At 34.0% G+C, this 17,331-nt stretch overlaps 1 protein-coding gene across 1 annotated transcript; it reads left to right on the plus strand.

Moving 5' to 3' along the window:
• The first annotated feature begins 1,436 nt into the window (after window positions 1-1,436).
• kuk (kugelkern) lies at window positions 1,437-16,165 on the plus strand. The gene is made up of 2 exons (XM_075292105.1): window positions 1,437-1,593; window positions 13,917-16,165. Exon 2 carries the CDS (start codon window positions 13,959-13,961, stop codon window positions 15,846-15,848), a length of 1,890 nt encoding a protein of 629 aa, XP_075148220.1. The 5' UTR covers window positions 1,437-1,593; window positions 13,917-13,958; the 3' UTR covers window positions 15,849-16,165.
• The last annotated feature ends 1,166 nt before the right edge of the window (window positions 16,166-17,331 follow it).

Genomic DNA, 17,331 nt, shown 5'->3' on the forward strand with positions numbered 1-17,331 from the left:
CGAATTCTTGATGAAAAAGAAAGTGCGCATCAAATGAGTTTGTGCGCTATTTTATTTTGTATGTAATTAAAAGAAAGCACAATTAAAAATTAATAAAAAGTTAATTATTTTGGTTTTTCTCTTCTCAAACCTCAAAATACTTTCAAATAAAACATTTTTTTTTAGTTACAATATTTCACAGACTGTGATTAAAATTTTACAAGTACCCAATTTTAAAGTGGGTCCCTACAAGATAAATTATCTGCTTTAAATTGAACTATTTTAATACTGTATCCCCAAAATACGAAAACCGAACATGGACCGTCCTTTAAATGTTCAAAAACGCCGTATTTGAAATGCAGAGATGTTTCACAAGCGGCTCTAATGAAGTCCAATCTTTCACTCATTCAGGAGTTCCCCCGAATTCATTTTTTCACTCTGTGACTGTGGATGGAAGCATCGACTTTGAATTAAAACATGGATCAAAAAAGAAAAGTATGGTCGTGATTAGGTATACGATTTACTCAATTTCTCCTTGCTGAACTAGTGTTTCCATAAAATCAGTCAATTTGCATTGAAGAAGTTTGGATCTGCAGTAATTTGTAAAAATTAAAAAAATGATTTGCAAAATTTGTTTTTGGTCCTTTCTTCTTTACAAAAAAGAACTGCAGAAACAAATATACCTAACATAACCTATATGTAGAACTTCTTAAATAGGGCTGTTTTCTTTTAGCACTGGATGCAACATTTGTATGGACTATCCAGAACATCGTTGCACTGGTATTCTATCCAGAACAACTCATCAGTGCAAGTCGCGCCGATGTTGCCAGATTGTATTTTGATAAACTGACACTTCTTTAGCAATTTATTGTGACTAATTTATCGAAAAACATGAAATTCAAAGTGGTACAGTGTCATAAATAATCGCAGCAGTAAATATTTATTACTAATTGGAGCATTTCATACGTTAAAAATGCAAGATTTCACTTCTTTTCTGTGATTGTTTTTAAACAGCTGATGACAGTGTTGCATATTTTTTGAGATGTCCTGGATAAACGAGTACTCTGTTTTCTTTTAGTCCTTCACGGCTTAGGGTATCCAGTGCTAAAAGAAAACAGCCCTAATATTGATTCTTGAAAATCTCCATATTTGACAGGTATCGCCCAGTGCTAGACAGTATTGTATTCTCATGCGTACTAGTTTACAAAATATTGTGTAAATAAAAAAAATATTGATTAATGGTAAATTACGTATATCTCATAGCTACAAACATTTGTTTAACTTTACTGTTTCTATTAAAATATTCATAAATTATGAATTCTAAAATTATTTTATTTCACAAATTGCTCATAATTAGTACTACCTAAATCAGAGCGTCGGTGATGCGCAAATGTTTTGAACGGCAAACGGTTTTTGCGGCGTTTGTAGTCCATTGGCTTTGTAGCCTGTATTTTTCGTTACTTTTTCATTTGTTGTGCTCTGTTTCGTGTGTTGTGTTGTGTATCTTCAGATCAACTTAAATTAAATTAAAACTTGGCGGTTTCATTGCATATTGTTTCTAGATAAAATTACCAGAAAATTATAAATTTTATAAGGATATTGTGAAATAAAAAGGTTTGTTCCATCTATTAATAATACGGAATTGATAAATTGTGATAAAAAGATGCAGCATCAAAATTATGTATCTTTTTTCCTTGTTCGTTTTCTATTGGCGGCGTCTATCTACAGAAATGCCGAATGGTGTGATATTGGGATTATAAAGTGGTACCGACAATTTTCTGGTACATAAAAAGATCATTGTGAATCAAAAATGTTAATTTTATCTTTATAAATTTAATTTAAAGATATTTTACTAGTTTATCGGTTATTATCATTATTCTACCAATACAAGTACAAAAAGCCAACGACCGCCATTTTTGAAAATAAAGAAAAAACTCTCGCACACCTCTATCATTCACATGTACAGGGCAAAACTCTTCCTTGCTTGATTTTTTTTATTGTTGTTGTTGTTCGCTTCTAGTTTAGTGTACAGTGTGGGCTATAGAATTTGTGACACTGCTGATAATGGTGGGGGTTAATTTTATTTTGTTAGATAAAACTCAGATCCTTTTTATTATTATTTATTAGCTTTTATATATTCGTATATTAGAGATATTTTGAAACAACATAATCAAACTAATTATGTATTAATTAAGTTGTTTTTGTTATCACAATTTTTAGCGATTACAAATTAATTTAAATTATTGAGTGATAGGTAGTTATATTCGGATTTTAAGCATTTCTTCAATATATGCTGGTCTTTCACATTGTTATAATGTGAAGACCACAGGACTTTTAAAATACTACATTATGGATATATTCAATGTCGTACTATATTATGCAAATGTTATAACAATTACAGAAAAGCTATGTAAAATTTACTACCACCTTTTACGATATGCTAAAAATATTGACCTCGTAAATTAAAGGTTACAAAGGGGTAGATTTCTATTCCCAACTATTTTTCTAATAATAATATAAGCTTTGATGCTTTACACGAGGGGTTCCAAGTTTTTTGAACATTAATGTGACTGGTCGAACTCGCCTATACGAAGGATAGGACCGGGCAGATCAAATTGATAATAGACAAGTTCACCACATGTAGCATCGTAAAGGACTTCCTTGTCTATGTTTGTAAATAAGAAGAAACAGCAAAATTCCATCAACCATCATTTTCCTAGCTCAATGATAAAATAATTTATAGGTCAGTGTTAGTTTTTGAACAAAGTCCTAAATTCCATCAGAAAAATAAGGAATATTTCTGTAAGTAAATTTTTGATGCTACCATAATATTATTGAATTGTATTCCTGTTCATGGAAATTTCTTAGTATATTTTACTTTTTTTTAACCTTAAAACCGGATTATAGTTTGATATTTCATCTTGGTACTTCCGAGTTCATTTTTTCTAATCCAAAAATAGTCTATAATCGACTAGGGGATTTGTTCACTTACTAGGTGACCAGAATTGTAAGACTTTGATAAGGAAATCGCCTAAATTCGGAATAAATACAAAACGAATTGTAGGGAACATCGTGATGCAATGGTTTGCATGTCCGCCTTGCACACAAAGGGTCATGGTGGATAAACAGCACCTTTCAGTAACGATGATGATATTTATGAGAGTTCCAAAGCCTCCCTAAGTAAATGTGAAGCGCTATTCGGGCTCGGCTATAAAAAAGGTGTATTTTGAGGCAGAATTAAAAGACTAATTCAACACGAAACTATAAGGCATTGATTAAAGATGAAATTCTTCACACTACACCAGTATTTTTGTTTACCGATTTTATCTTATCTTATTTCTAGAATGACATAGATGCTATCCCGCTTGTGTTTTTCATCAAGTGGTTAAATGTTTATTTTCTTGAGGTAGGCCTTCTTTACAAGTTTCCACAGACAGTTGAAGTATGAACTGACAAACATAGAACAAAATTTCGAAAATTTTCGTCTACAGTACTGATTTCTTTACATTTCGTGTATGAGGTTTATTTAGTAATTGTAGAGTTTTATTTTGATTTGTCATGCATGCATTAGACAGAAGAACACTGTACTTATACTATGCGCGCATATGACTCCTGTAATATGTGTACATTCTTATGAATACAAATAACTCGACTTTTGACCTCAACGAGAAAAACGGAAAAATTTCTCATCTGAAACGAATGCTTTCATTCCACTAAAAAAACTGAATTTATAAGAAACAAATAAGGAACCTCGGATTGGATTGGATTAAAACAAAACTTAAAAAAAAAAACTTAAAAATAAAATCCTAGCTATCAAACTTCTTACAAACTAATAACACAATTGAATTTTATTATCAAAATGCCTGCGCTGTTAAGAAAGTTCTTCGCGCTTTTCTTCCAGTTTATGCTCGATTTTGGAATGAAGATACGGAAAATGTTATAGTTTAATGCAGTTTATGGGTTATGGTGCCATCACTGGACCGTACTTCTTCAAAGACGATGCGGATCGTAATGTAACTGTGAACGTTGAGCGCTATCGTGAGATTATTTTCAACTTTTGTTTGCTCAAATTGCATGAGCTGGACTTGCATGATATGTGGTTTCAACAAGACGGTGACATATGCCACACATCATGTGTTACAATGGCGAATATTTTATTTCACGTTCGGGGCCGGTTAACTGGTCGCTTGTCATGTCCGTCTGTCTGTGAACAAATTTATGGAATCAATTTATTCCAATCGACTTCAAATTTGACACAAGTATGTGTTTTGAGTCAGAATAGATCCCTATTGATTTTGGAAGAAATCGGTTCAGATTTAGTTATAGCTCCCATATATATATTTCGCCCGATATGGACTTATATGGCCCCAGAAGCCAGAGTTTTACCCCAACTTGGTTGAAATTTTGCACAGGGAGTAGAATTAGCATTGTAGCTATGCGTTGAAATCGGTTCAGATTTAGATATAGCTCCAATCTATAGTTTCGGCCGATTTACACTCATATGACAACAGAGGTTGAAATCGGTTCAGATTTAGATATAGCTCCAATATATAGCTTTCGGCCGATTTACACTCATATGACCACAGAGGCCAATTTTTTGCTCCGATTTAGTTGAAATTTTGCACAGGGAGTAGAATTAGAATTGTAGCTATGCGTGCCAAATTTGGTTGAAATCGGTTCAGATTTAGATATAGCTCCCATATATATGTTTTTCTGATTTCGACATAAATGGTCAAAATACCAACATTTTCCTTGTAAAATCCCCACTGCTTAGTCGAAAAGTTGTAAAAATGACTCTAATTTTCCTAAACTTCTAATACATATATATCGAGCGATAAATCATAAATAAACGTTTGCGAAGTTTCCTTAAAATTGCTTCAGATTTAAATGTTTCCCATATTTTTTTACTAACATTGTGTTCCACCCTAGTGCTAATGCACTTAAATTTTGAGTATAGATTTTGTAGAAGTCTATCAAACTCTGTCCAGATCGAGTGATATTTAAATGTATGTATTTGGGACAATGTATGTATTTGCCCCCAACACATTTGACGCATGTCATATTCTATCGAAAATTTAGATCTACAAAGTGGTGCAGGATATAATATAGTCGGCCCCGCCCGACTTTAGACTTTCCTTACTTGTTTGTATTAGGCTTGAGTTTTGATAAGGCAAATAACAGTTGATATCTGGTTATAGTGGATTTTAGACGTGTAATGTGAATGAAATATTACTTTAAATTTGACCCTCCAAAAACCAAAATTGAGGACGAATACTCCGTTATTAAAGCCTATAACCTGATTATAGCAATATTTAACATTCCTTTGAAGTGTATAAAGTATATATAATTTTTCAATTAGGTATCCACATACTACCGTGTAATAGGTCTCACTTTTAATCATATGCTGGTTATATTTTTTAGCCAACACTGTTGGGCTCTTTATTATTTTTATCTTTTTTGCTGCATTTGCAAAAAAGATGAACTTGTATTGGTTATGAATAGCTTACAAAAGAATTGCAAATAAACATGGTGAAAACAAGCAAGAAGAAAAAAGAATTTACACATAATTGCATAAAAGGGATAGGCAAGCAGAGTTCGAGCATTAATAGTATTCTTTTTTTATTGTGTTTTTTTTTTTTTTTTGTTTTTTTTTTTTTTTTTTTTTTTTTTGTGAAAACAAGCAGTATAATGAATATTTGGTGAAGGCGAGTGAGAGAGGGGATTTCTTTGTATCGTTTGCCATGCCATAAATGATGGTGTTTATATCCAAGAATGGAATAAACAAAGACACTGTTTGGTATTCTTAGGACGATATCAATTAAAGACAAGATTTGTATCAAACAAAAGCAGGGCATTGGAAGTTTTGTGTATACATTCATAATTTTCTTTTCCACTATACATTAATTTAAGGGAAAAATTCGTTACACATCATTGGCTCCCCCAAACTTTTAGATACATTTCCGTTTTGTTTTATAATATAGTTATAATATTTATTTGTATAGATGTAAACCATTAGGTTACACTTGAATTTTTCCATTTCCATAAAATGCATATTGCATTTAAAGAAGCAAAAGAAAGTGAGTGCCCATACTGTTTAACGTTTTTTTTTTATAAAATAGTGAAAGCTCGTACATGTGCAACCATTTGTTGCAAGCATCTAAATAACATATTCGTATCTTTACATCAAAACAAGTTTCCACAGACGACTGGGTGTCTTTTTATAATGTGTACAAACACATGTTTGTCTAACAAATTTGGTTCTGACCAAAATCAATACACCTTAGAAGATGGGAAATTAGCTGCTGAGAACATCAAACCATTGACGGCGCTAGGTCCCTACTTGTCGTTTACGTGTTTGGTTCGACACATTAAAATACAAATAAAAAGAAATTTTTATTATTATAGTTGTTCAACTGGGCTCTTTGGTCAGATGGTCTTTTTATGAATTAAATAAAACTAATTTATTTCATATTTTACTCAACGTTTCGTTGGTTCTTTCCAACTTCATCAGGAGTGTTTATTGAAAATCCTAGAGACAAAATTGCACAATTTTTACATTCTTCTATGATGTGTATAATAAGCTCTACTTACAATTAGTTTTACGTTTTCTTATTAATTAATATAAAACTGGACATCACGACACGGAATAATAATAAGAAAACGTAAAACTAATTGTAAGTAGAGCTTATTATACACATCATAGAAGAATGTAAAAATTGTGCAATTTTGTCTCTAGGATTTTCAATAAACACTCCTGATGAAGTTGGAAAGAACCAACGAAACGTTGAGTAAAATATGAAATAAATTAGTTTTATTTAATTCATAAAAAGACCATCTGACCAAAGAGCCCAGTTGAACAACTATAATAATAAAAATTAAAACGTACGGTCACAATACTTATTAAAAAGAAATTAAGAGTTGAAAATATCTTGGAACAAACTGGAAAATATAATTTTTAATTTATTGCTCAAAATTTAACATTGCTCAGTTCAAAAAATTAAGTTTTTCATTTAAATAAATTTAAATAAAAAAATTCAAACATGTGTGGACCTAGCGCCGTCAATGCAGCATTTGGTATGACTCAAACCAATTTCCCATCTTCTAAAGTTTATTATCATTGTATCTGATTGAAAAGAATACTATGCCACTTATAAATAGGAATACTATGCCACTTATAAAAACAGACATATATAACAACTGGAGCCTAGTATTTTATAATACATATTAGGTAAGGTGGAAGCCCGATGTATCAGGCTCACTTAGACTATCCAGTCCATTGTGATACCACAGTGGTGAACTTCTTTCTTATCACTGAGCAGAGGTGTGCACGTGAGTAATAGTTTACTCACGCTCACGCACACTCACGCACGATATTTTTTGGTAGGACTCACGCTCACGCACACTCACGAAAAGAAAATTTGTACTCACTCACGTGATTCACGAAAAATATCGTTACTCACGGAAAATATCGTGACTCACGAATAATTATACCCACCACCATAGAATGGTGACGGGGGTATAATAAGTTTGTCATTCCGTTTGTAACACATCGAAATATCGATTTCCGACTATATAAAGTATATATATTCTTGATCAGGGAGAAATTCTAAGACGATATAACGATGTCCGTCTGTCTGTCTGTCTGTCTGTTGTAATCACGCTACAGTCTTCAATAATGAAGCAATTGTGCTGAAATTTTGCACAAACTCGTCTTTTGTCTGCAGGCAGGTCAAGTTCGAAGATGGGCTATATCGGTCCAGGTTTTGATATAGTCCCCATATATACCGACCTCCTGATTTGGGGTCTTGGGCTTATAGAAACCGCAGTTTTTATTCAATTTACCTGAAATTGGAAATCTAGAGGTATTTTAGGACCATAAAGAGGTGTGCCGAAAATGGTGAGTATCGGTCCATATTTTCGTATAGCCTCCATATAGACCGATTTCCCGATTTTACTTCTTGGGCTTCTATAATCCGAAGTTTTTATCCTATTTGCCTGAAATTGGAAATCTAGAGGTATTTTCGGGTCATAAAGAGGTATGCCGAAAACGGTGAGTATCGGTCCATATTTTAGTATAGCCCCCATAAGAACGATCTCCCGATTTAACTCCTTGGGTTTCTAGAAACCGTAGTTTTTATCTGATTTGCCTTAAATTGTAAATATTCTGGTATTTTAGGCTCACAAAAACGTGTATCGGATTAAGTTTTTATCGGTCCATTTGGTAATGCCTCCATATAGACCGACTTCACTTCTTGAGGGTGTAGAAAGCGCACTTATCATGAAAATTGCTTGAAACTCAATGTAAAATTTCCAGATTTTACTTCTACAGATTTAAGATTTCAAATCAAAACGTTATTTTATAATTTTCTTGCACACTTACAAGAGATGTTAATGATTCCTCTAAAACTCAAACAAAAATGGTTCTTATAAATCCAGAATCTGATATAGTCCTCATAGGTGAAATCTTTAAATTTATCTTCGGGAAGTGTCCTCTAGTCCTCAAGTCCTTCTGAAATTTCAAAGGAACCCCTAATATTTGGTTCATGGTGGTGGGTATTTAAGATTCGGCCCGGCCGAACTTACTGCTGTATATACTTGTTTTATGATAAATTTACCTTACCAAAACATGAGCATTATTAAAATCGAGAGCGTTATTAAACTCTTAACATCCCAGGTGTCATTAAATTGTAATTGAATTTAACTCTTAAGCGTTTTATGTTGGTGAGCAGGTATATTTTAATGAGTGAAATTCGTTACTCACGCATGCTCACGAAGATATTATTTTCGTGACTCACGCTCACGCACGACATTTTGGTTTGTTAATCACGCTCACGCACACTCACACTGTTGTCATGAGCGTGACTCACGACTCACACACGAATCACGAAAATTTTCGTGAGTCACGACAATTTCGTGTCACGTGCACACCTCTATCACTGACTGCTGCCCGATTCCATGTTAAGCTCAATGACAAGGGACCTCCTTTTTATAGCCGAGTCCGAACGGAGTTCCACATTGCAGTGAAACCACTTAGAGAAGCTTTGAAACACTCAGAAATGTCACTAGCGTTACTGAGGTGCTTGTTTTGGTGTTCAGTCGAAGCAGGAATCGAACCCACGACCTTGTGTATGCAACGCGGGCATGCAAACCTTCAACCTACAGCACTTTAGAATTACGATTTCCGAAGAATTTATTAGAAATGGTAGTTTGCCGATTTTTATTTTGTAGAAGTCTAACCCCCCTTAAACTTCTACAAAATAAAAAAAAAACACAATTTGGTAATGTGGCGTGGGAAAAATATTACGACTTTGCTCACGTGTGAGCAACCTTCACACGTTGTAAAGGTTGTAAAAAATTCGCGAAACAACACCCCAAAAAAGCGAAACAATACCCCAAATATCGTTTTTGTTTTCAATATAAAGGTTTGGGGCTTTATGTTATTTCGGTTTTGGGGCCTTATTTCTTCCCGGATCCCGACTGAGAATCCATGGAAGTTCAACTAAAACTGACATGCGATAAAATACATCACCAAACCTAATATACTTATACGGTAAATTAATTATTAATTTCATCTTTATTATTTGCATAGCCTCAAAGAGGACCTATACCTTTATAAGTTAGATACGTTTTAATTGCGTTGCTCATCAGTGGGATGCCCAATAGTGTTGAAACATTTGGTTTGTTTGGGTACAACCGCATATATCAAATCACCTCATACATGAATGCGAATGGTAAGAGACAACAACGATATTCATTAACTAGTTGGAAGCCATAGAGTAGATTTGTAATTGTTAATTGTGCAGATTTACGCCAAGTGCAACCACATATTTTATTTGCAGAAATAAAATGGTCACATTGATGATTGAACTTTTCATGAAGTGTTTGTTTTTAGATAAATGAATGAAAATAGTTTTTTTTTTGTTTTGTTGCTCGATAAAAATTGTATTGAGGTCATTGACAGACCTCCTTATGTGTGCCCGTCTGGTGGACATTTGGATCCGTCGGAAACATTTGTGTTCGTTAGACATTTGTATAAAGTTGTGAAATTCGACTTTCGGTATTGACAAAAATACCAAATAACGGCGTGTATTATTTTAGTATTTACATAACAGGTTGGCTGATAAGTCCCCTGTCTGACACATAGATGGCGTCGCTAGTATTAAATGCATATTATTTTTATATAGTACCAATCTTCAGACGTCTGTAAGTCATTTAGTTTGTGAGATAGAGCGTCTTTTGTGAAGCAACTTTTGTTATTGTGAAAAAATGGAGAAAAAAGAATTTCGTGTTTTGATAAAATACTGTTTTCTGAAGGGAAAAAAATACGGTGGAAGCAAAATCTTGGCTTGATAATGAGTTTCCGGACTCTGCCCCAGGGAAATCAACAATAATTGATTGGTATGCAAAATTCAAGCGTGGTGAAATGAGCACGGAGGACGGTGAACGCAGTGGACGCCCGAAAGAGGTGGACGCCCGAAAGAGGTGGTTACGAAAACAACAACAACAATCCACAAAATGATTTTGAATAACCGTAAAATGAAGTTGATCGAGATAGCAGTGGCCTTAAAGATATCAAAGGAACGTGTTGGTCATATCATTCATCAAAATTTGGATATGCGGAAGCTCTGTGCAAAATGGGTGCCGCGCGAGCTCACATTTGACCAAAAACAACAACGTGTTGATGATTCTGAGCGGTGTTTGCAGCTGTTAGCTCGTAATACACCCGAGTTTTTCCGTCGATATGTGACAATGGATGAAACATGGCTCCATAACTACACTCCTGAGTCCAATCGACAGTCGGCCGAATGGACAGCGACCGGTGAACCGTCCCGAAGCGTGGAAATACTCAAAAGTCCGCTGGCAAATGGCCTCTGTTTTTTAGGATGCGCATGGAATAATTTTTATCGATTATCTTGAGAAGGGAAAAACCATCAACAGTGACTATTATATGACGTTATTGAAGCGTTTGAAGGTCGAAATCGCGGCAAAACGGCCCCATATGAAGAAGAAAAAAGTGTTGTTCCACCAAGACAACGCACCGTCAATGCCACAAGTCATTGACAACAATGGCAAAAATTCATTAATTGGGCTTCGAATTGCTTCCCCGCCCACCGTATTCTCCAGATCTGGCCCCCAGCGACTTTTTCTTGTTCTCAGACCTCAAATGGATGCTCGCAGGGAAAAAATTTGGCTGCAATGAAGAGGTGATCGCCGAAACTGAGGCCTATTTTGAGGCAAAACCGAAGGAGTAATACCAAAATGGTATCAAAAAATTGGAAGGTCGTTATAATCGTTATATCGCTCTTGAAGGGAACTATGTTGAATAATTAAAACGAATTTTGACAAAAAATGTGTTTTTCTTTGTTAGACCGGGGACTTATCAGCCAACCTGTTATGAATGTGCGAGAGTAAACCGGTAAGTACTTAGTCTCACCGGTTACCAACGAATTACAGCAAGATTGGTCTCGTATTTTTATACATAGTGCATTTGGAAGCAGATTCTAGGAAAAAAATTGTTTTACGAGTTTCAAGGTTGCGGTGGAAAAAGCTCTATGATCTCTTATTATAAGTCTGCCGCACGTGATAATATACTTTTCCAAAAATCGCGTGGGTCCATACCCTGCATGATCATAACAAGGCGGTTGGCGCAAAGGGCACCACGATTAGTATCTTTAAGGATAGCACGCAAATTTACATTCCGTCACCGATTATGTTCACTTACTGCCTGGAGAATGGTAAGGCGATAACATAATTATTTGACCGGAATTGACAAAAAGTATTCTTTCATTATGATAAGGAACTGAATTTGTCGAATTTTGCTACGAACTGTTGCCCCCATGTTCCTGATTTGCTACGCGATTTACCTTTGGTTTTAACTTTAACAATTCCTTTCTGGGCACAAAAACATATCTGTCGAATAAGGAGTTTATAGCCTCCATAGAGGCACGTTGAAATGTTAGGACATCGCATTTAAGGAAGACAATTTCGAAAAATCCCCACTTTTTATACCAAAAATGTTCTTCTTTGTACACTACCCTTTCTCATACCATAAAAACCAATACAGTGAAACCTCTAAAACTTGGGCACCTCCCAAATGTGGACAAAATTTAGGCGACCGTTAGTGTCCACATTTCAGAGGTTTCACTGTATATCGTATGACTAAGAATAAGAATGGACAGAGAAGTTGCAAAGGTTTTAGACAAACAAATTGCATTTGCTAAATTGCACGAAATACATGTTTATTACTTTTTCGCATTTTCGAAATATTTTATTTATTTATTTATTACAAGTCTAAAAACTATAATAGACATTAAAGCACTAGCTACAAAGGCTATCGGCTAAATTTTCGAAATATTTATAATAACTATTTCAAGGGATGGCATATAAAAAATCCGGCCCATGTAATAGCCGAAAGTACATTTTTTTAATTTGAAAATGTCAATTTATCGAATGAGACAAGCAATTTTTTCCAAATGTATTATTAGTCAGCTTTTGCAATAGTGTAATGATTGAAAGATTTTTTTTCGATTGGAATTACAATATTGAATTGTAACCTACTTAGTGAGAATTTTGACCAAAACTTTATATATTGCTTTCAATTAAGATTGCTAGATAATAAGTTCGTGTTATACTATGGAAATCTTCATTCTAACTTTTATTTATTTTAATTAAAGAAAACTTCTTGAATTTATGTTTTGCCATGAAGATTAAATTTTCAGACTTTTCGCTAGTGAACCACGAAAGAAGTTCATATAATATCATACAGGAAATACACAGAAGATACTAATGATGTCTTTTTCTTACCAAAATGTATCTTGTTCGTATCAGTTATTTGTGTTTAAAGTGTGTTTTTTTTCAATCTCAGTGTATACTTGACGAAAGTAGGAACTAATCTAAAACCATCGAATATTGGAAAATCCAAAAAAAAGCCATACACAGGCAACATCATGGTTATCATTTTCACATTTCTTATCCAGGTAGTATTCTTTCACTTCTTTTTCCAATGAAATTTTATAAAATTAGTCGGTGATTTCTATAACTTGTTATGCAGGTAATATTTACTAATGTTTATTTGATTGTACTTAAAATCCGTATACTTAGAATATGATTTTAGTGGATTATTAGTACTTTAATGCATATACACATACGCACAAAACCTCTTGTTACCTGCGCAGCAATTTATTCCTATTTAAACCGTAGAGTTCAAATGGATTTTAAACAGTTACTGTCTCATTTTGTGCAAGTAGAGTTCAACTCCCAAACGTTTTAGTGAAAATTTTTAAATCTTTGTGTTACAAACACTTGAGATTAAAAATCATTGTGCATTAAAACTGTCAAACAGTGTTGATAAAATCAAATAATCGGTAAGGCAAAGTAAAGAGAATTTATAAAATTATTTATAAACATAGATCGTCTTTGCGAATTGTATTACGTTGTATTTTGAAGAGATTTTGGGAGGATATAACAGCCAAATAGGGTACCTCCGATTGAGTTTAGAGTAAAAGCGGCTGATTTCATTTCGTTTTCACCATTGGAAACCACGATCTATAATGTACCGATTGCGCTCTCAGAAAAGAAGTGGTGATATTCAGTGTAAAAGATAAGACTACAGTTAATGTCAAATATATAAAATGTTCATCTTCATCCTGTACAATATTAAGTGAATTGTACCTTAAATTAAATTATTACCCCCATATACAAGAAACTTAAAGATAACTTCAATTGTTTGTATATGGACATTAATGTTTTAAGTAGGATATGCAATTTTTTTAGATGTAAACGATTTCTTCTATATATTTTCGCCCCTATATGTAAAACATCATTTTTACTTTTTATCAATTTTTACTCCAAGAAAATAAAAAAAAAACATCAACCATATCGGCAACATCCGACTTTTACTATCAACACTAATTTAGTATCCTTTCGTGTATTTTCAGACTGCGGCATTTAATTGATAAGTTTGCACAAATTGTTCAATCATGTCAGCCAAGACTTCCAATCAACCTGGTCGCCGTACTCCATTGTCACTAAGTGGCGGCGTATCCAAAGGTCAAGTTAATAATAGTAAAGGTGGTAATGGTGGTGGCAATTCCACAAATGGCCACACAAATAATAACAAACAAGAAAATAAACAACAAAAAAATGAGCAACAACAACAGCAAACAAATGCCCAAAAACAACAGCAAACAAATGCTCAAAAACAACAACAGCAAACAAATGCCCAGAAGCAGCAGCAACAACAACAAACAGATACTAAGGAAAATCCAGGAAAAGTCCAAAACAAACAAAATCAAAATGAATCGAAAATTCCCAAACCTCAGACCGGATCAGGGCAATCTTCTGATAATAATAAGCAAAAACAACAACAACAGCAGCCACAACAACAAAGTGACAATAAAAAGATTTCGGAAAAACAACAAAACGGAGTTGCTGCACCATCATCGTCACCGGCCAATAGCAACAAAAATACCACTAATCAGCCACAAAACAATAAGGAGAAGCAAGCTTCCACTAATGTAGAATCTAAAGCTGTAGATGAAAAGGAAAAATCACAAGAGAAGTCTAAATCCGAGAAGCAAGAAAAACCAGAGAAATCAATTGAAGATGCTAAAGCTAAAGATAATAAAAAGGACGATAAAGAACAAAAACTTAATGCTGACAATAAATCCATTACCGATGCCACAGTATCTAAGGATACGAAAAAGGATACAGTTGAAAGTATGGATGTTGTTGTCGAGGAGCAAGCAAAACAAAAACAACAGGATGTTCCAAAAGCATCTCCAGCCAAACCGAAATCTGCAAAGGACACAAGTAAATCAAATACTCCCAGTAAGGGAACAACTGATAAGACCCCTACGAAAGCCAGTGCATCTGTTGAGATGACACCAACAAAAGCAACTGAGAAAACAACACCGAAATCTAGAATCGTGCGAGAAGTTACTACTGCAATTGATGATGTTGAGATGGAACCATTAACTGTGGATCAATCTCCCAAAAAAGAGGCGGATCAATCACCTAGATCAGCCGTAGCTGTCGCTGGTTTGGCTCCATCGGCTACTTCCACTCCCGGTAAGGTGGTGTTGCCAAAACGTAATGCTACAGCAGCAAAAACTGATGTGCAATTGGCTATGGAAGGCTCTTCTTCGCCAGAACGCCCACGAGCGTTCTCTCAAATTTCTGGTCGACGGGCTATACGTCCCATCACCGATTACACACCATCGAAATTTCAAAGTAATTCCCAATTTCGTGAATCCTACAGGCGTATCAATACAGAACTTGATGCTACCAACACTAGCTTAAATGTTACTGTAGGCTCAGAAGTTCCGAATAACTCGTCATTCTCATTCTTTGGACGTGGCCGTAAACGCGATCGCACACCACCCCACCATCATTCACAATCGGCCATTGGTGAATTGCAGACCGACATGGAAATATCACCACCGAAGCGGGCACGTTTGGATTTCTTTAGTGTGGTGGCTTCGCCTTTAACTTTACTACGCAATCGCTTCTCAAAGGCCACATTGCAAAGTAGCACGCCAGTTAAGTTACAAACCAAAATGGAGGAAAATGAAGATGAAGACATTGAGGTACAAAATGTATCTGGTGTTTCAGTTCACGAAGATATAGAGAAGCCAGAGCATGCAAAGGGCGGCGGTGAAGCAGCAGAGGAAGGTGACACCACATTGGGAGTAGAAGCTGCTCCTGGTAAAGATTTGAATACCACCCCCATTGAAGGCGAACTAGAAATCGACGAAAATGGAGAGAAGGAACTGTCTACAAAATTGGGAAATCAAATATCAGAGGATGGTGATATCAAGATTACAGTGACCGACACAGCTGTTAAAAATAAGAGATGTATTGTTATGTAAAATGTAAATTTTATTAGATTTGATTAAGTGTTTTATATAAGTTTATCCCTAAGGACTAGCTATACCACACACAGCTTCTCACCCGCCCCATACCATTTTACCCCATTGTCGTTTATTACATATTCATATATGAAATTTAAGCGAACTTCCAAAATGTTGGGACTTTTTAGAAAAGAAACCAAAAAGTACATTACTTGAAAATGTATTTTCTTTATTTTTGGTATTTTTTTGTCTAATAATAGTTGATAAGATTTGTGGTTTTATTTTCATCAAAGAAATATATTGATACTTCTAGTGAGGAGCCCTCGAAAGCCCAATTTTTTTGGTTTGATTTGTCTCGTATAGCTAACTATTCTCATTGGTGTTTTTAACCTTCAGAATAGCAATGACAAATAGTTTATAAATTTAAAATTGTTCCGCAAAAGAAAAAGCTTTAAATTCAAAATGTTGTTAAATTTTTTGAATTTTTACCTTTTTTTCTTTGGTATAAAACTGTTTTCTATATATCCCAAATGAAGTTGTCCAAAATTGTAATGCTCATCAATAGGCATTAAAAATTAAGCTTATATTCACTTATATGATTAGTAATTTTTAGTGTCCATATTAAAAAGAAACAAACAAAAATACAAATTTTATGTTTACAATTTAATTAGAGTCCGTTTATTATAGTAGTAAGGAGGAAAATGTAATTTTAGGTGTTTATTAAACCCTTTAATTTGTATTCAGTCTAACATTTGTATCTCATACCCAAACTCTTTATTCCATATCGATTTGATGTTTTACATAACAAATGTCTCTTTGATGTTTCGTCAGATAATTTTTAAACGATTTTACATTGCTAACAATAACAAGAAATTATTTCATACATATATACAAAACAATAAAAATTATTTAATATATGAACTATATTATTATTAATTTAAAACAAAGTAAACACAACTTATAAATAAATATAAAATGCAAACATTTTTCAATAAAGTGATTTTTTTACAAAAAAAAAAAAAATAATAAAAAAATGGGTTCTTTAATATAATATATCGAAATAATATATAATAATAATATATCGAAATTGTAAAAAAGAAATTCTTTTATTATTAAAATATTACTTTTTAAAGGGAAAAAAGACTCGCCGGTACAAATAATCTTAAGAGTTTATAACATTATGGTCATTTTCGGTGGACCGTTAGAATCGGTGTTTTCAAGGCCTCAACAACCGGGTTTTGGGTTTTGTATCTTCATTACAAAATTGCCGATTTAATGCCAAATTTAGGCAAATACGTCTTGGTATATTAATAAACTGCAATGAACCACTTCCAAAAAGTGCAACCTACATTTGAATTTAAACAAGTATAAACGGCCGTAAGTTCGGCCAGGCCGAATCTTATGTACCCTCCACAATGGATTGCGTAGAAACTTCTACGAAAGACTGTTATCCACAATCGAATTACTTGGGTTGTGGTATCTTAAATCGTTTTCTAAATTG

Source organism: Haematobia irritans, chromosome 1 (assembly GCF_050003625.1).
Source record: "Haematobia irritans isolate KBUSLIRL chromosome 1, ASM5000362v1, whole genome shotgun sequence".
Taxonomy (NCBI): domain Eukaryota; kingdom Metazoa; phylum Arthropoda; class Insecta; order Diptera; family Muscidae; genus Haematobia; species Haematobia irritans.

Bases quoted from the DNA above. Each gene is read 5' to 3' on its own strand.
- kuk (XM_075292105.1), top strand. From the start codon at position 13,959: ATGTCAGCCAAGACTTCCAATCAACCTGGTCGCCGTACTCCATTGTCA.